Genomic DNA, 19,329 nt, shown 5'->3' on the forward strand with positions numbered 1-19,329 from the left:
GATCAATCCTGGGTGTTCATTGGAAGGACTGATGTTGAAGCTGAAACTCCAGTACTTTGGCCACCTCATGCGAAGAGTTGACTCACTGGGAAAGACTCTGATGCTGGGAGGGATTGGGGGCAGGAGGAGACGGGGACGACAGAGAATGAGATGGCTGGATGGCATCACCGAATCAATGGACATGAGTTTGAGTGAACTCTGGGATTTGGTGATGGACAGAGAGGCCTGGTGTGCTGTGATTCATGGGGTTGCAAAGAGTCGGACACGACTGAAGTGACTTAGCAGCAGCAGGGAGACCTGGCATGCTGTGATTCATGGGGTTGCAAAGAGTCGGACACGACTGAGCGACTGAACTGAACTGAACTGAATGTACATGCAAAGTGCATGCGTGACAATCAGTGATCAAATAAGCGTGGCAGTTTCTTAGCTGTGATTCAGGAGATCCGGGATATGACCAGGGATTCACTTTCTGATGAGCAGCCAGCTCTCTGCCAGCTTTGCTGTGCACCATGCTTTGAGGCAGCAAGGTTTTAAGTGTAGCCTTTACAAGTTGTTTTCTTAGCTCCAGGAACGTCTGAGCTTCACTTTTGCTGTTTGTGTTTGGCTTGTTAATGTTCCAGAGATTAATTTCAGTCATCAGTAACTCTGTGAACCAAAGCTGTTTTCTCATTGTACTCTTCAGTTTGTCCACATGGTACTTTACCGTCTCTCCAGCTTATTCACTGTAAATTGGGATGTAAAACAAACGTGCCTGTGACTGTGTCAGGTATTCCCTTTTGAGGAATGCACAGTTTGGCAGTCAGTTTAAGATGGATGGTGGGATGAGTGATAGATGTTGACGTCTAGAATTTCTCTTGTTATTTGGTATATGCTTTGTGCCTTTGCAAATTCGACTTAAAAATGCAGAGATCCTTATAAAATCAGAATAAACTCACAAACTTTGAAATTCTCTAAATATCATCATGGGAGAAGTTAGTTTGTTCCTTAGGGAGGTGGATAGAATAACGAAACATCCCATGTGGAAAGTGTTGCTCTGCTGTTTTTTTAGTTGCTAACATTCTTCTGTTTCGTGGACTGAAGCTCTGCCAGGCTCCTCTGTCCATGGCAAATTAAGGTGGGTCAGAAAAGGGGCACAGTCAGTTGTGTGGATGTTCAGGACAGCAGCAGAGGGCGCAGAAAATGTACGCCACAAAATGAGAGGCCCCCTGACTCTAGTCTGGTAATAGGACTGGTAGTCATTTAGTCCCAATCGAGTCATTTAGTCCCAATCAGAGAAAGAGAATTCTCTTGAAATGAATTGTCCCAGTTCTGCTGTTCTTAAAACTTGTGAATGTCAGTTATCAGTTCATTTGCAAGTTATACAGAGAACACAAATCACACTTTAAATGCCTTATATCTGACTTTTATTGAGTGCAGACTAGGCTCAAGAAAAGAGGTTGGGGGTTGTGAGAAACGCAAAGAATCTGTAACTCACAGTGCTTGATCAACCAACACTCCCGAGAAAGTAAAAAGTATATACAAAGAGACCCCTAAAGGAGTAAAACGACAGATGAATCCTGTGGGCAGTGACTCCCTGGCTGTATGTGCACCAAGCCAAATATTACTTTGGACCACCCAGACTGTCAGGGAAGAATACGCCTGACTTTTTGCTGTTCTGTGGCTAGAAACTAGGCCATTGAAGACTGAGAGCAGGAGTGGAGAGTTGGAAGGAAATAACTCTCTCCTGGCCCTTAGTCACTAATGTCAAGTTTTCCCAGTAGAATTATAGGCAGGTTTGGCTAGAGTGGGATGGAAAAGGAACAGAAGGGAAGAGGCCCTCGATTACATACAGAAGTGGCCTTTAGATTTTTAGTAAAATTCAGGCATATACCTACCATCTTGCAATTCTAACAGTTTAAAAATGTTCTTTGGTTTATTCCGAAAAACTGGGAATTAGGAGATTGTGGCAAATCTTTTTGAAAGTTTGTTTTTTAATATGAAGAATATCAAACGTCCATAAACAGTAAGCCTCCTTGTACTCAGACTGCCATATTGGCTGCCAGGATTTTTTTAAACGTAGGAGGCAAGAAGCCTGGAGGGAGCATACTTTCCTAGTGATTAAAACAATCTTTTATCCTGTATCTTCTGTCAGCCATATCCTCCGCAGTTTATAGCTTCTCAGTTTTTTGTTCTTTTTTTTTTTTTCTAACATTCTACTCAATTTAAAAAGAAAAGCAGAAGGTATTTTATGGTGCCAAAATGAATTAAAATTCATTAGATACATGTTTCTTCTTGCCCTAAAGCGAAGTAACTTGGAAAAACATCCCCATACCAAATGACCAAGTGGAACAGGTTTTGCAAGAGTAGACAGCTAATGTGTGTGGCACCCTCCTGGTGCCCCCATTCCTGTCGTGTCCCCTTTCAGCAGACTTAACTTCTGTCTCCTCCCAGGCTGCCCGGCTGGGAGCTGAAACTGGACACTTCAGGGGAAGAGGTGCCATTGCTTGCCAAGAGATGCAGATAGATGTCTGTGTCTGATACCCCATGTTTTGTTTAAAATCCTGGAAATGCAGAGCCAGAAAATTACGTCTGCCTCCTCAGTTTACTGGCAATGAAATGGGAGACCCTATTAGCATTCTTCCTGATTATTGGAAGTACATCTGTTAATGAGACAGTTAGTGGGGGAGGGATCCTTTTGGCTCCTGAGGATCCCGCCCACTCCCAAGGGCAAAGAGCTATAGACAGTAAGAGGTACACGGACAGAGGTGCTTTCTCCTGTACACCCCGGCCACTGTGCAGGGAGGTGAGGAAAGATTCTGAACCTCCGGCACTTTTTCAGGCTAGCCAGTTTTAGATAAGAATACATCTGGAAGTTGAAGATCTCATTGGAAAAATAGTCCCTTTTCAAAGTCCATGTGTGTATACCTGTGAGGGTGTTTGTTTCCCGTTTTGATGACCTCTGGCTCAAGGTTGAATCCACCTCTGACTGTTTCATGTGTCAGCCTGAGCCACTCGTGCAGCTGTGTAAGCACACAGTCATGGCCACTGCTCTGGCTTTAAATGAATGACTGCTGCCTTCAGATGCCTTGTTCCGGCTGCCCAGCAGTCGTTCTGGAGCTCCCTGTTACTTCTCGCTTTTCTCTGCACTTGCTGTTCCCCGTCTGGAAGGGGCTTCCCTTAGTGGTCCTCCGAGACCTTCAGTGCCTTCTTCTGGCTGAAGCCTTCCCTGGCCACCCTGTCTAAACGTCATCCTTCCTCTGATACTTCTCATTTTTGGCTTTATTTACATTCCTCTCCTGTTTGATACTGATTTCTAATTTACATAATTTCCATATTTATCTTGGTGTATTTTCCCTCTGTTTTTCCAGTGGGTTCTCAAACTTGAATTGGCATTGGAGTCACTTGAAGGCTTTAGAATGCAGATCATTGGGCTTCATCCCAAAGTGTCTGACTTAGTTTGCCTGGGATTGGTTCTGATAGTTTGCATTTCTGTCATTTCCCACGCGTGCTTGCTCAGTCACTCAGTGGTGTCCGACTCTTTGCGAGCCCATGGACTGTAGCCTGTCAGACTCCACTGTCCATGGAATTTTCCAGGCAAGAAGACTGGAGTGAGTTGCCATTTCCTTCTCTAGGGGATATTCCAGACCTAGAGATCGAACCTGTGTTTCCTGCCTTGGCAGGTGGATTCTTTACTACCATTTCCCAGGAGATGCCAAAGCTGCTGGTTAGGGACCAGGCGTTGAGAACTCCTGCCTTGGCAGGGAGGATTAGAAAGGCCTCAGGAGGACAGTGATTTATAGGAATTTTCATCAGGACCTAGAATAATATCAGGCATGTAGTGTGCATTCAGTAAATATCTTTGAATGAATGATGAATAAAACTGTGTTGAAAAAGAAGTTATATAAAGTATCAGATACAAACACCCAATTAAAAGAATGCTGACACTTATTTTATAAAGGCATAACTTGCTGGAAAGACCCTATAATTATGTTTTTGCTCCATGGGACGGCAAAGTGGAACCTATATGATTCATTTTTTTCAATTTTAGAAAACAACTTTATTGAGATAAATTTGCCTACCATTCAGTTTACCCACTTAAAATGTACGGTTTGTAAATACACGTTGTTTAGTATATTTACAGAGTTGTGCAACCATTGGCACAGTCAATTGTATAGCATTTTAATCACCCTAGAAAAGAACTCTGTTCCCATTAGAAGGCACTTAACATCCCAGTCTGAGGCAGTCACTAATCTACTTTCTATCCCTCTAAATTGTCCTGTTCTGGATGGTTCACATATTAACAAATGGAATTACGCAATATGTGGCTTTTGTTACCAGCATCTTTCACTTAGTATAATGTTTTTGAGGTTTGTCCACATTGTAGGAGGTATCAGTACTTCATTCCTTTTTATTAGCAAATAATATTTCCTTATATGGATATACCATACAATAAAAAAGGAGCATTTTGCTTAATTATTGTGATGCACAGTTGGGTTGTTTGACCCATTGGCTTTTGTGAATCATGCTGTTAGAACGTATGTGTACAAGTTTCATGTGGACTTGTTTTCACTGCTTGTGAGTATAAATCTCGGAGTGGGAGTTATTTGGTAATTACAGTTAATGTTTTGTAAACTGCTCTTTTCCAAAGTGGCTGTACGTTTCCGTCAGCGAACGTATGTGCATTCCAGCTTCCCCATATCTTCACTGGCACTTGTTATTGCCTGTCTTTTTAAAAAATAATTTTATTTTACTTATTTATTTTTGATTGTGCTGCATCTTCGTTGCTCTTGGGGCTTTTTTCTAGTTGTGGCGAACGGGCTATTCTTCGCAGCAGTGCATGGGCTTCTCATTGCATTGACTTCTATTGTGGCTGAGCATGGGCTCTAAGGCACACAGGCTTTGGTATTTGTGGTTTATGGGCTTAGTTGCTCTGTAGCATGTGGGATCTTCCTGGACCAGGGATCAAACCTGTGACTCCTGCATTAGCAGGTGGATTCTTTACCACTGAGCCACCAGGGAAGCTCCCTTGCCTGTCTTTTTGATTATAGCCATCCTAGTAGATGTGCAGTGGTATCTCATTGTGGTTTTGATTTTCATTTTTTGGATGGCTAATGTGGTCGAGCATCTTTTAACGTGCTTGTTTGCCATTTGTGTTTGTTCTGTGGAGAAATGTCTATTAAGATCCTGTTAAGCCTATGTAATTTTATACTTTTTTTGTTTAAGAAGAAAAAAATTTGGGAGAACAACAGTTGCATTCCATTTTATTTTTTTCATTACCCATTTCATGATACCTGCAGACATCCCTTCCACACCTCATTCAGGAATCTGCTCAGATGCCACCTACTCAAGAGGCTTTTCCTGATCATCCTGTTTAAAGAAGCAGTCACCCCCTATCTTTCTTTCCAGTTTTATCCTGTTTTATTTTCAGAGAGCACTTGTCACTCTCTGATTTAATAATTAAGTTTTAATCGTCTGTCTCCCAGTGGAATGTTAGCTCAGCGAGGGTCAGTTCAGTTCAGTTCAGTTCAGTCGCTCAGTCATGTCTGATTCTTTGCGACCCCATGAATCACAGCACGCCAGGTCTCCCTGTCCATCACCAACTCCTGGAGTTCACTTAAACTCATGTCCATCGAGTCGGTGATGCCATCCAGCCATCTCATTCTCGGTCGTCCCCTTCTCCTCCTGCCCCCAATCCCTCCCAGCATCAGAGTCTTTTCCAGTGAGTCAGCTCTTCGCATGAGGTGGCCAAAGTATTGGAGTTTCAGCTTTAGCGTCAGTCCTTCCGATGAACAGAATGAGGGTAGGGGACCTGTTTTGTTCACTTGGTGTGCAAGCATGGCCTCAGGAATCACTGGTGGAATGAGTGAATGAGTGAGAAGACTGGGCTCTGGAGTCTACCGTTCACAAGTTATGGGAACTGGGGCAGGTTATTTACGTTTTCTCAGGTTTAACACCTTAATCTGGAAAACCGTAGTAGTAGGACTTTCTGCATCTTTGGGGAGCTGTGCAGACTAAATCGGAGAAGGCAATGGCACCCCATTCCAATACTCTTGCCTGGAAAATCCCATGGACGGAGGAGCCTGGTAGGCTGCAGACTATGGGGTGTCTAAGAGTTGAAAACAACTGAGTGACTTCACTTTCACTTTTACTTTTCACTTTCATGCATTGAAGAAGGAAATGGCAGCCCACTCCAGTGTTCTTGCCTGGAGAATTCCAGGGACGGGGAAGCCTAGTGAGCTGCCGTCTGTGGGGTCGCACAGAGTCGGACATGACTGACGCGACTTAGCAGCAGCAGACTAAATCAATTGTTGTATGTAAAGAACTGGATACTGTGCCGGGTACTCTAAAGAAAGGAAGAGCTGTTAGTTTTCGTCTTTTTTCCTTGCTTTTATCATGTTACATAGGGCAGTTACTGTATGTTTGCAGGGAATATATGTTTATCTTTTAAGCGACTTAGGTAGACCAAAATTCTTTTTTTTTCCCCTCTTTTTTTCCAGGGGATGCAGAGAGCAACTAATGTCACCTATCAAGCCCACCATGTCAGCAGAAACAAGAGGGGACAAGTGGTGGGGACCAGAGGCGGCTTTCGTGGTTGTACAGTTTGGCTAACAGGTATGGTCCAGAGAGTTGAACCAGTGTTTCAAAAGCAGTGTTTATTATAGACAGCCTTGAGCTGGAAATAAGCATATTTCAATTTTGAGTCCTGTTGTATCTGGAGCATCATAATAAAGCTACTCAGCAATAACATATTTTCTTTTGGTAATTCTTCTTGTTCTTTATAAAATTGCTGTTAAAGGGGAAAAATCAGAGTGCATCTTAAAATTACTTTACATTCTGTTAACTTCTGCATGCAAATAAGAACTGGATTCTGCCTTCAAGATGCTAATAATGTAGACCATATGAGGAGAAAGAATGAGCGGTGAAGAATTTCACATTTTCTGTCACTCTTCTTTTGCTTTGGCCTCTGATTGATTCTTGTGTTGATTTTTTTCCAGAGTCTGTCTTGGAGAGGGTAAATTGATCCAAGTTTTGGAGGTAGTTTTAAAAATGATGGATCTTTTCACTTCTAGGAGTTTGATTTAAAATTTTGGTGCATCTTGCCAGTTTACCCATGTTGGAGGACAGAGGGAATGAAGAGTGCTTACTGAATTGAGAAGGTATCTTGAGGCTGAATAACAAGGCAGGCAGTTTCATATAATCAATGGATCAGTTTATTATAGGGTAACTTACTCACTGGGTGGGATCTGGCAGTGATGTGGAAGCATTCTCAGCTGCACTCTGCACTGCGGAGGGACGCCCTGGGACAATTGGATAGTTAACCTAGGGTACGGGCTTCCCTGGTGGCTCAGAGGTTAAAGCGTCTGCCTCCAATGTGGGAGACCCAGGTTCGATCCCTGGGTCGGGAAGATCCCCTGGAGAAGGAAACGGTAACCCACTCCGGTACTTTTGCCTGGAGAATCCCATGAACGGAGAAGCCTGGTAGGCTACAGTCCACGGGGTTGCAAAGAGTCGGACACGACTGAGCGATGGAACGGATGGGAGTACGTGCTTGGACATAGGAAGTGCATTCTTAAGTCAATATTTATGAATGGATAACTAGTCTTCCGGGTACCAGGAGTACGTTAGCTAAGGTCTTCATCATTGTTGGGGATTAACAGAGCATAGAGGCATCCTGGACCTAATCATCTTTAAACAGTATCTATTAACTGCAAATTCTTAAAGACAGAGAAGTGAAATATAGTCCTGAGTAGGATCAGTGGAAGGACAGGAGGAACTGTACTGGCCCAAGATGGCATCACTTATGCTAACAGCCACACAGCCCACTAAAATTTAGACCTATTTATTTTCCTAATGTGGACACGGGCTCATTTTCCAGTGTCTTGTCAACATGGGTATTACTCATCCTTAAAATTTTTGCTGATTGCCAAAAAGCAGCATTCCCGTTTTTTGTTTTTATAAATTAAAGTTTCAGTTGTAGATAGGTGGTATGTTTCTGTAGGTGGCACTTTTGCATTCTTCCCATCTCCTCATTCTTAAGTTGAGATTGATGTCAAATTGTTATGTTTGCATTGTCTAGACTTGTAACAGGCTTTCTAGGTGGTGCAGTGGTAAAGAATCTGCCTATCAGTGCAGGAGATGCGAGAGATGAGGGTTTGATCCCTGGGTTGGGAAGATCCCCTGGAGGAGGAAATGGCCACCCACTTCAATATGCTTGCCTGGAGAATCCCATGGACAGAGGCGCCTGGAGGGCTACAGTCCATGGGGTCACAAAGAGTCAGACTCGACTGAGCATGCTTGTAACATACTCTGTTCCAAATCTTAAACATACACAATTGTTTGTGTTTGAGTTCTGTCAGTAAATTGGTTCACCCTTACCACCTAATCATCAGTTCTTTTATTACGGCACGTCTGCTCGTGAGCTCTTTCTTTGAGTCACGTTTCTGTGGTCTGTATTTTTGAAGTGGTTTTTGTAAGATGGCTTTCTGTTAGATTCTGAATTCCCTGAGTTTTTATGGTGGAGAATGTCTTACCCGTCTTTTATGACAACTTGGTTGGGTAAAATATGTATTTGGTTCCTACTTTCTTTGTCTTAGAATTCTTAAAACATTACTCCATTTTCTTCCATTAAATGTTGTGACTAATCTGACTTTTTTCTGCTCCTTACGAGCTTTATTTTTTAACCTGCATTTGTGAAGAATTATTACTTTTCCTATAATTTCTTTCAGAAGTTTTGCTTTTCTCATTTAGGTTCTTTGTTGTTCAGTCGTTCAGTCATGTGTGACTGCGACCCCATGGACTGCAGCACACCAGGCTTCCCTGTCCTTCACTATTTCCTGGAGTTTGATCAAACTCATCTCCATTGAGTCTGTGATGCCATCCAACCCTCTCATCTTCTGTTGCCCCCTTCTCCTCCTGCCGTCAATCTTTCCCAGCATCAGGGTCTTTTCCAGTGAGTCAGCTCTTCATATCAGGTGGCCAAAGTATTGGAGCTTCAGCTTCAGCATCAGGCCTTCCAATGAATATTCAGTACTGGTTTCCTTTAGGATGGACTGGTTGGATCTCCTTGCAGTTCAAGGGACCCTAAGAGTCTACTCCAGCACCACTGTTTGAAAGTACCAGTTCTTCGGGGCTCAGCCTTCTTTATGGTCCACCTCTTACATCTGTACATGACTGCTGGAAAAGCCACAGCCTTGACTAGAGGACCTTTGCCAGCAAAGTCACGTGTCTGCTTTTCTAGGCTCTTTATCTTTCTGCAGTTGGTTTGTGAGTGTAGAGGGAGGGAGGATCCATTTTCTTTTTTTTCCATGTAGATAATCAGTTGTCCCAAGAGAGTATATTGATGAAGGTATCCTTTTTCTCTCTGATCTGCTATGCCAGCTGTCATAGATCAGGTTTCTAATTATGTGCGGGTTTGTTTGGGGAATTCTCATTGATTCCACTGGTATACTTTACTTGTCTGTTCCTCTCTCATTACCACACTGTTTTAATTACCATATGTTTGTAAAGGCCTAAAATTCAGTGGAGTAAATCTTACCTCCTTCATTGGAAATATCTGACTTTTTTTTTTTTTTTGGCTCTTTGTATTCTATGAATTTTGTAAACCGTTTAACCAATTCCCCCAAAATCTTGTTGGGATTTGGTTTGGGGTTACATTGTATCTGAAGGTCAATTTGGGGTGGATTGAGCTTTTAAAAATTGAGTACTGCTCTTCTTTAACCTAGTATATTCCCTTTATTTTACCACTAATGATGTTTATAAATACGGTTTATCAGATTTTTTTTTTGGTACTTACCTTCAGATCTAGGATGTAATCAATTTCATAATTGTACATTTGAAAAGAATGTATTCCCCTGATGTGGGCAGTATTCTATATAGATTCACCAGACCAGGCTGGTTAATTTAGTGTTTTGGTTTTTTTTTTTGACACTATTGTTGGATACAGAATTCATGACTTCTTTCTTTTTCTTCCAATTCAGTAGCTTAACTAAATCTGTCCAGGTTTGTACGCCATTTTCTTGAAACACTGCCTTTTCTCAGATTTTATTTCAGATCAGCTTTCTTTGTTGATTTTTTATGTTGATTTGTATATTATTTTACCAGGGCCACTGAAACAAATTGCTACCAACTGAGTGTCTTGAGACAACAAAAGTTTATTCTCTCACAGTTGAGGAGGCGGCTAGAGGCCTGAAATCAGGTGGCTTCCTTTTGTCGGCTCTGAGGGACAGTCTGTTCCACGCCCCTCTCCTGGCGTCCCATGCTTCTGGCAGTCCTTAGCTTCCCGGGCTTGTAGGCATACTGCTCCAGTGTCTGCTTTCGCCTTCACAGGGCCTTGTTATAAAAACACCGGTCCCTGGATTTAGTGCCCATCCTAGTCCTGTGTGACCTCATTTTAGTTTAAGTAACTGCGTGCACAGAGACCCTGTTTAAAACAACAATAAGCACAGGACAGAAATACCCATTCTCCCCAGCCTCTTTGTCCACTCATTGTTGATACACAACAAGTTACCCGAAACCTAGTGCTGCGGAACAGCCATTTTAATTCGCTCACCACTTTGTGGGTAAGGAGTCAGGAGGGCTCTGCTGGGCAGTTTCCCTCTGGGTCTTGCTTGGTTGCAGTCTTGCTGGCTTGGGCTCCAGTCATGTAAAGCCACAGCTGGTCTGTGTCCGCAGGAGCTTCACAGGAGGTGCTGCTTTTCAGCTGGGGTCTTAGCTGGCTAGGTTTATCAGCTACAGCACCTACTTCTCGTTTCTCCAGCATGTGGTCTCAGAGTATTTCACAGCTGTTGTGTAGTTACCAAGTCGAGTCTGACTCTTTCCGACCCCGTGGACTGTAGCCTGGCAGTTTCCTCTGTCCAGGGGATTCTCCAGGCAAGAATACTGGAGTGGGTTGCCATTTCTTTCTCCTGGGGATCTTCTTGACTGAGGGATCGAACTGGAGCCTCCTGCATTGGCAGGTGGATTCTTTATAGCTGAGCCACCAGGGAAACCATTTAACAGCTGGCTTCTCTCAAATTAAATATCCAAAGAGAAGCTGAATAGCTTTTTCTGACCCAGTCTTGGAAGTCCTGCATCGTCATTGTCACTGTATTTTTTTGGTTATAGGTGAGTCCTAAGTCCAGCCCAGATTCAAGGGCTGGGAAATATAATAGACTCTGCCTGTGAATGGGACAGTGGAGATGTCGTTCAGGCCATTGTTGGAAAATATACTACCTGCTGTGCTTGTTAATATACATTTTTAATGTAGAAAGCATCTAATGCTATATTGATCCTTTTAACATATCATCGTTTTTAAAGTTTATTTTTCAGTTTGCCTTCTATACCGACACGTCGAGAGGTCCATGAGGTTTCAGTGTTTTGTCTCATAAATGTCTTAGTTGTGAGTTCTGTAATAACATACTCCCTAAGATGGCACATATGAGTGCATAAATATACTCTTTCCTTTTCCTTCACTTGTCATCATTTAGTGACGAAACATCATTAGTAGAGGAAGGTGAAATGAGGATATTCTTCTCCTTCTAGATTAATTATGTTATAAATTAGATTTCAGTCACTTCTATCATGATAGCCTTTGGGAAGTGTCGATCCTGGAATCTAGAGGTAACTTTCTAATATTTATTTCACTGACTTCAGTCTTTTCTTTTTCTTCCCTCACCGGAAGTAATTTGGGCGTATAACTTTTTTAGAATTGGCATGCAGCTTTAGAACAGTGGTAACAAGAGGACATGGTGAATATCTGTGCTCAACCAAATGTAATACTTAGATTGGTTAAGCCTTTGTAGCTCAGTGATTTCTGGGATACCTTTGGATTTAGACAGGAATTGCTAAAACATAAATGCTTATTATATTGAAGTTATAGTTGTTTTTCTAGCTAAGACATAGTAAAATCTTATAGAGAAATATTGGATCAGAATGTTACTAAGAGATTGCTTTGCATGATGAATATAATTAAGCCTGTGATTAAAATTCTTTATTGCTAAGTAATTATCCTCTCAATTTTCTTTCTGAAATCTGTGGCTGTTCACTTTTAGGCTTATCTGGAGCAGGAAAGACCACAGTAAGCATGGCTTTGGAGGAATACTTGGTTTGCCATGGTATTCCGTGCTACACTTTGGATGGTGACAACATTCGTCAAGGTCTCAATAAAAATCTTGGCTTTAGTCCTGAAGACAGGGAAGAGAACGTTCGACGCATCGCGGAAGTAGCTAAGCTGTTTGCAGATGCTGGCTTAGTATGCATCACAAGTTTTATATCACCTTATACTCAGGTATGTGGCTTTTGCCCCATTGTGGTTCTGATTACATGTATTGAGAATATGGTGTTAGAAAAAGCAAATAATTTAAACGTTGACATGTACTTTGAGCCTAAATCCAAATTAAAACAATTAACCTACAGCATTTCTGTGCTGCAACTTTCTAAGTAAATTCATTTTTGAAAAGCTTGCTGTGACCCACTCATCCCCTGGCCCCTACCAAGTATAACCAAAGGTGTTGACCAAGTATAACCAAAGGTGTTGATCAAGTCAATGGCCAAATTATTTCAAGTTTGACTTTTCAGTTCATAAAACCTATAATAAAGACTCAACATACATTAAACACCAGGGAAAATGTTAGATTTCTTACCATGTGTCCTGTTGGGACTTTTTTTGCTCACAATTCCTGAGGCTCATGTTTCATCACATTTTTTCAAAGAATCCATAGCAGCACTAATTCACTTATTTGTATTTCTTTGAGAAAAATCATGTTGTTTTTCCTCATGAGAATTTCGTTTCCCTCTGCCTAGAAGGCGTTCAACTCCTTCCTCCTAGCCTCACCTCAGCATCAGTTGACCCCTGTTCATGCTCTGTTTTGGGTATCTCCTCCTCTCAGACTTTGCTGGTTATCTGTCTTGGTTGCCCTTGGTCTTGTACCATAGCACATTTTTTTTTTTATTTTTTAAATTAAATTTAATTTTTTTTTATTGGAGGCTGATTATTTTACAATATTATATTGGTTGGTTTTGCCATACATTGACATGAATCCGCCCCGGGTATACATGAGTTCCCCTTCCTGAACCCCCCTCCCACCTCTCTCCTCCCCTTATCCTCCCTCTGGGTCATCCCCGCATACCAGCCCCAAGCATCCTGTATCATGTGTCGAACCTGGACTGGCGATTCGTTTCACATATGATAATATACATGTTTCAATGCCATTCTCCCAAATCATGCCACCCTTGTCCTCTCCCACAGAGTCCCAAAGACTGTTCTATACATTTGTGTCTCTTTTGCTGTCTCGTATACAGGGTTATTGTTACCATCTCTAAATTCCATATAGTTAGTATACTGTATTGGTGTTTTTCTTTTTGGCTTACTTCACTCTGTATAATAGGCTCCAGTTTCATCCACCTCATTAGAACTGATTCAAATGCATTCTTTTTAATGGCTGAGTAATACTCCATTGTGTATATGTACCAAAGCTTTCTTATCCATTCATCTGCAGGTGGACGTCTAGGTTGCTTCCATGTCCTGGCTGTTATAAACAGCATAGCACATTTTTAAAGCGTTGATGACTTTTTGGCTGTGCTGGCTCTTGGTTGCTTCGTGCGGCTTTCTCTAGTTGTGGTGAGCGGGGGCCCCTCTTCATTGTGGCATGCAGCTTTCTCGTGGTGGCTCCTGTTGTGGAGCACAGGCTCTTGCTGGATGATGGGCTTCAGTAGTTGCAGCCCTTGGGCTCAGTAGTAGTGGCGTACGGGTTTTAGGGTGCATGGCTTGTGGGTCCTAGAGCGTGGTCTTAGTAGTTGTGGCGTACGGGCTTAGTTGCTTCATGCCACGTGGATTCTTTCCGGACCAGGGATCAAACCTGTGCCCCCTACATAGGCAGATGGATTCTTATCCACTGTACCGCCAGGGAGGTCACACTGTTTTATTATAAATACCAGTTTTTTAGTTGATGATACTAACAGCAGCGGCAGCAGTAATAACAGTGATGATGATAATAGTAGCAGCTAGCATTTACTGGACACTTACTATGTACTGATAACAGTTTTAAAGTGCTTTCATGTGAACTAGCTCACTTAGTTCTCATCACTAAATAAGGAGGGTGGAAGTGAGGAAACAGAGATGTAAATCACCCAGGCTCACACACTGCATGGAGCAAGGATTTGCTCCCAGACAGCATCACTGGGATCCATGCTCTTGCCCACTGTGCTTTGCTGTCTCTAAACCCCACTGGCTCCTTGAAGCTGGGGTTGCGTGTGATTTGTCTTTATAATCTTGACGCTAAGCCCAGATCCGGGAACACAGTAGATATTTGTTAAATGATAGCATAGCCTCTTAGGGAGCCCAGATATGTAAAAACAGGCGAGATAGCTTAGTGGTTAAAGATAGCAGCTTAGACGCCTGAAATAAGAGACTGAAATCTCGGCTCTCCCAGTTACTGTTAGGACCTTGGCCAATTTACTTAACCGTACAAGCTTAGGTAATGCCTACCTCGTAGGGTTGCTGTGTGTGTGTGCGTGCACGTGCTTAGTTGCTCAGTTGTGTCTCTTTGTGGCCCCACCAGGCTCCTCTGCCCATGGAATTTTCCAGGCTAGAGTTGCTCTGAGTATTAGGTAAATCATGGATTCACTGCTCTCAGCACAGTGCCTGATGTATAATAAGTATTCAGTGAATGTAATAAGTAATAGCACAATTCCATTATTGTAACATAAATCTGGACATGTTACGTAGACTTTTAAAAAAAATTTTAGCTGTAAAGATTATAGATTAAGTGTGAGGCTGAGTGTTAATCACAAAGATTCACTTAATTGAAGTGTGGCAGGAGTCATAAAAGGTTCTTTGAGGACTAGCTACTTTTCATTTTCCTGAAGCATTGGGATCAGTGTCAATACATCAGCTTAAGGTATCCTAGCAAATGAAATGTGTAAGAGAATGAGAATTGTTAGAGTTCCTCAATCCTTGGATAGAAACAGTTTTCACAGTGATATAATAATGGTGATATTCTTGCACCTTGTGGGAATCTTTGCAGTTCTTGGAAAAAGAAAAAGTCAGTAATACCTTTGGAAAGCTAGCAACTGAGACCTGGGTATCTAAAAGTATATGCTAATGTGCTTTTTTTGGCCCTGTTGTTTCCATAGCGTGGAACAAAACTTTCGTTGATCTCATGCCTAAAAGCACTGAGAATGGAAATGAGGTTTAGATTATGCTTACAGCACGTCAAAAATCCACGATGATATTTGTACCAAATCATATTATATAGGATATGTGTATTCTTCTAGGTCACCCCTGAACTTGGGCATCTTGGTTGCAAAAATAAGCCTGATAATTCTTATCCTTAAGGAGTTGGTAGGTGATCTGGTGGGAGCATAGAGATGTGATCTTAAGGCAAGAGATTGGTTACGTGTATGAAAATTGCTGTGGAAGATCCAAAGAGGTGGTGCTGCTTGAGGTGAGTCACGAAGGGTGACTCAGTATACCAGTTAGACCGGAGGGGGAAAGCTATTTCAGACAGAGGAGATACTGCAGTAGTTACAAAAGCATGGAAGTATGAGGGAATTGCACCTGGGGACTGTAGGTAGTTTGTTTTGGCTGCTCTGCAGGATAAACATGAGGAAAGATGAAGCTCAAGCCGTTTGCAGCAGCCTCACGTCAGACTCCAGACTGCTCAGGACTTTGCTCCAGGGATGGGGGAGAGCTGAGATTGTGCTGGGGAACGGTGTCTCTGGGTGTGTATTTTAGTGAGGTCACCGTAAAGCCTGGAATGAGAATGGTCTAGAGGTAGGAGACTAGTGAGGAGGCTTTTGGGGTGAATTCAGGCCCCGGCCGTGGGAATGGAAAAGACGGGGCATATTTGAGAGCTCTTGAGCATGCAGCATCAGTGGGATGTTGTGCCTTGATTGACTGCTGGATTTGGGGTGAACATGACGCAGGGTGCTTTCTGAAGAAAGATGGTCTGATTGAGTTAGAAGATGTAGAGTAGGAAGGGAGGAGAGGCCTGTGTCAGTTTAGGTGGGTTAGATTTGAAGTGTTGATGGCGTATCTAGGTGAAGATGACCACCGGGTTATTTGGAAATGTGTTCTGGAGCTCAGGAACGTTGCATAGAATTGAGATATAGTTTTGGAAGTCATTAACTCAATTAGTTGAAGCCTTGATGAAGCTGAGAAAACAAAAGAGTATAGAGAATGAGAAGAGAGTGACAGATGGGAGCTTGGGAACACCTTCATTTGAAAGGACAGGTGTAACAGAAGGATCACCACTGAACTGCTGTGCCAGAAACTCAGGTTATAAAGCTAGTGAAATTATTTCAGCACATTAGGATCCGTGACAGAGGTACATTGTGGCTACATTCCCAGATGGCACAGTGGTAAAGAATCGACCTGCCAGTACAGGAGACGCAAGAGACGCGGGTTTGATCCCTGGGTCCAGAAGATCCCCTGGAGTTGGAAATGGCAACCCACTCCAGTTTTCTTGCTGGAAGATCCCATGGACAGAGGAGCCTGGTGGGCTGCAGTCCATGGAGTCACAAAGAGTCAGACATGACTGAGCGACTGGGCACTGAGAACTCGGAGGAAGCGAGGCCCTCAGCCAGCCTGGACGTGTGGGGCAGCGTTCCTGAGGACTTAGCATGGAGCTCACTCTGAGGGAGCACACTCCGGTAGCCACAGGAGAGGGGTGAGCGTGTTTGCAGGGGGCATGGCAAAGGCGTAAGATCCAAGCAACCTGGTGGAAAGATTGGTATTAATTATCAATAGAACGTCAAATGCAAGACTTGAGAATGTTGGCCCAGGTGAAGGAGGCCTGTCATGTCACTCTGAGAAGTTTGGGTTTTATCCTGATGGTGATGGGGGGGTCTCTGAAGAGTTTAGTGACGTGGTTGAATTTGCATCATCTTATCATCCTGGGTAGTGTGTAGAGTGTGCCTTTGAGAAGATCAAAGCTGGAAGCCAATAGACTGGTTAAAAGGGTGTCACGCTTGTCCAGAGAAATAAGGTGGAACCAGAAGTTAGGCAAGGAGTGGGTTAGTGTGACGTCTGGAGGTAAAGTCTGAAGGACTTTGTGACAGAATGCACAAGATGGAGTGGCAAAGGGAAGGAAGCAGGAAGGCTCTGCGGGTCCCAGGTGAATAGTGTTATTATCCCCTAGTTTGGGCAGTATGGGCGGGAAAGGGAGCCTGGGAGAAAAGAGAACGCATTCAGTTTTTGGACATGTTTAAGGTACGTGGGGGATGTCCAGGAGGGTTATGGAGGAGGAAGTTAGAAAAGGGTGTTTAATTTCAGAAATGGACAGAGTTCAGGCTGGAGAGCTGCTGTGTATGTTGTGGTTTCCACTGTGAAAGCAGTTGAGAAGAGTGCTCCGGGACTATGGGGTGAGCAGTGGGGTCCTGATCGGGTGTGGGCACCACCGCGCTGCAGCGAGGGGTGAAGTGGCAGGAGCCCTGGGCAGCCTGCGCGGGATCCAGGGAGCAGCGTTGTTGGGATATGGACGGTTAGTAGTGGGAAATGTGGGCAGAATGGCCTGGCAAGTGCCCATGATGATGGGGATTTTTGTATCATTTGTTTGCTCACCCGTTTTTAATGGAAAATAGTGACTTTTACTTGTTTGTAAATAAGCAAATGAAGAAGAGAAGGTTGAAGATTCCGGATGGAGCAGGAATCGTGGACTGAGCAAGTGTCATTTGAGGGAAGGGATTTTTTATTTTTTTAACCTTAACGATGTTGTGACAGTTTCAGGTGGATAGCAAAGGGACTCAGCCATACATACACATGTATCCATTCTCCCCCCAACTCCCCTCCCATCCAGGCCACCACACAACATCAAGCAGAGTTCTGTGTCCTACAGTGGATCCTTATCTGCTTTCCGTTTATTAATAGAGTACCCTTGGTTCCTCTTTGTTTCGTTTCTGCGCGTCTTTTTCCTAAGGATCGCAACAATGCAAGGCGGATTCACGAGGGTGCAAGTTTACCTTTCTTCGAAGTGTTTGTGGATGCTCCCCTGCATGTTTGTGAACAGAGGGATGTCAAGGGACTCTACAAAAAAGCACGGGCTGGAGAAATTAAAGGTAAGTAATATGTTTTTTTTCCCAGTTGTCTTTCCTTAAGTATTTCATCTTACCATAGCTGAGACTGATAATATTTTCTGAGAGATGAAAGTATTCGAATGACTTGAAGACCCTTGAGAAGAGTAAGTGGCTCTTCCTACACAGTTGGGCCTCTCAGGCCTGGCCACAGTACCCGTTGGTAGTAAGTAGTACCGTGTATACTCGGTGTCATCCATCAGGTGAAATCCTACTCACAAGACAAATGTTAGAGGACTTGGACTTTGGGGGCTGGTGGAAACCTGTTTGGTGTAATTTGGTGCCTAGCACTTCTGTGGTCTTTGTTCCAGTGAAAATGTAAGAAATTCCATAGTGAATGGGGAAAATGCCTAACTTATAAGCATCTTGAGAGCTAGGAAAATGTCTCATTCTTATGTATATCATGTTGCTTGGAATGATCTGAAATTCATTCTATGTGTGATTGTTGCATTAGATTGAATTAACATATCAAAGTACATGCAGCTCGTATTTTCGGTTTTATAGTCTGCTCCCAGAGTTTCAACTCTGATGAAAATTTGACATAGAGACATTTAAAACTTGTTCCTCTGTGGCCTTTGATACCAGTCATTCTATTTATCTTTTAGACATCCTTTGACATTAGTCCTGGTCTGTTATTATTATTAACAGTAAGAGAGAGCATGCCAACATGAAAAAAGCATCAAGATAGATATTTAGTTTGCATTGTTTGGGATCAGTCATGCTGGTAACTTTTATTTGCCTTCCCAGCAGGGAATATGATAGCCTGGGACTATCAGAAGCTCCCAGGAGTTCTATGAAGTATAGATTTTGGCACCAGCTTCTGACCCTGAAAAGGAAAAGGTGGAACAGGAAGGAAAATGCTTGTTATGCTGGGCTCTTTTGTCTGGACCTGGGGACGTGTTAGCAGTTGGGGCGAGTTCCACTGAATCTGGTGGTGAATTTGGTTCCTTGGGTGGGCTTGTGTCCAGTCTTGCCTCCTTGGAAGCTTAGTTTCACCCATGAAGCCTGTGCTTTCTTGACTCAGGGAGAACAGTCCTGAATACGATGACAACAGGAAGGGAACTACTTTATCCGTTTAATTTCTAGGTCACCCTCTGGCTTACCTGGTAGCTCAGCTGCTAAAGAATCCGTCTACAGTGCAGGAGACCCCGATTCAATTCCTGGGTCAGGAAGATCCCTTGGAGAAGGGATAGGCTACCCACTCCAGTATTCATGGGCTTCCCTGGAGCTGGTAGGCTACAGTCCATGGGGTCTTGAAGAGTCAGACACGACTGAGCGACTTCACTTTTATGCATTGGAGAA

The 19,329-nt window shown here is 43.1% G+C and overlaps 1 protein-coding gene across 1 annotated transcript in view; it reads left to right on the top strand.

Annotated features, from left to right (window-relative positions):
• Positions 1 to 19,329, top strand: part of PAPSS1 (3'-phosphoadenosine 5'-phosphosulfate synthase 1) — a 116,234-nt gene that overhangs the window by 9,964 nt on the left and 86,941 nt on the right. Inside the window, exons 2-4 of the mRNA XM_055434612.2 lie at positions 6,477 to 6,591; positions 12,009 to 12,244; positions 17,874 to 18,012. Of these exons, the coding sequence (XP_055290587.1) occupies positions 6,477 to 6,591; positions 12,009 to 12,244; positions 17,874 to 18,012 (490 nt within the window). The remainder of the gene's footprint in view (positions 1 to 6,476; positions 6,592 to 12,008; positions 12,245 to 17,873; positions 18,013 to 19,329) is intronic.

This window comes from Moschus berezovskii, chromosome 5 (assembly GCF_049115385.1).
Source record: "Moschus berezovskii isolate FMDL1 chromosome 5, NW_MosBer_1.0, whole genome shotgun sequence".
NCBI classification, from domain to species: Eukaryota; Metazoa; Chordata; class Mammalia; order Artiodactyla; family Moschidae; genus Moschus; species Moschus berezovskii.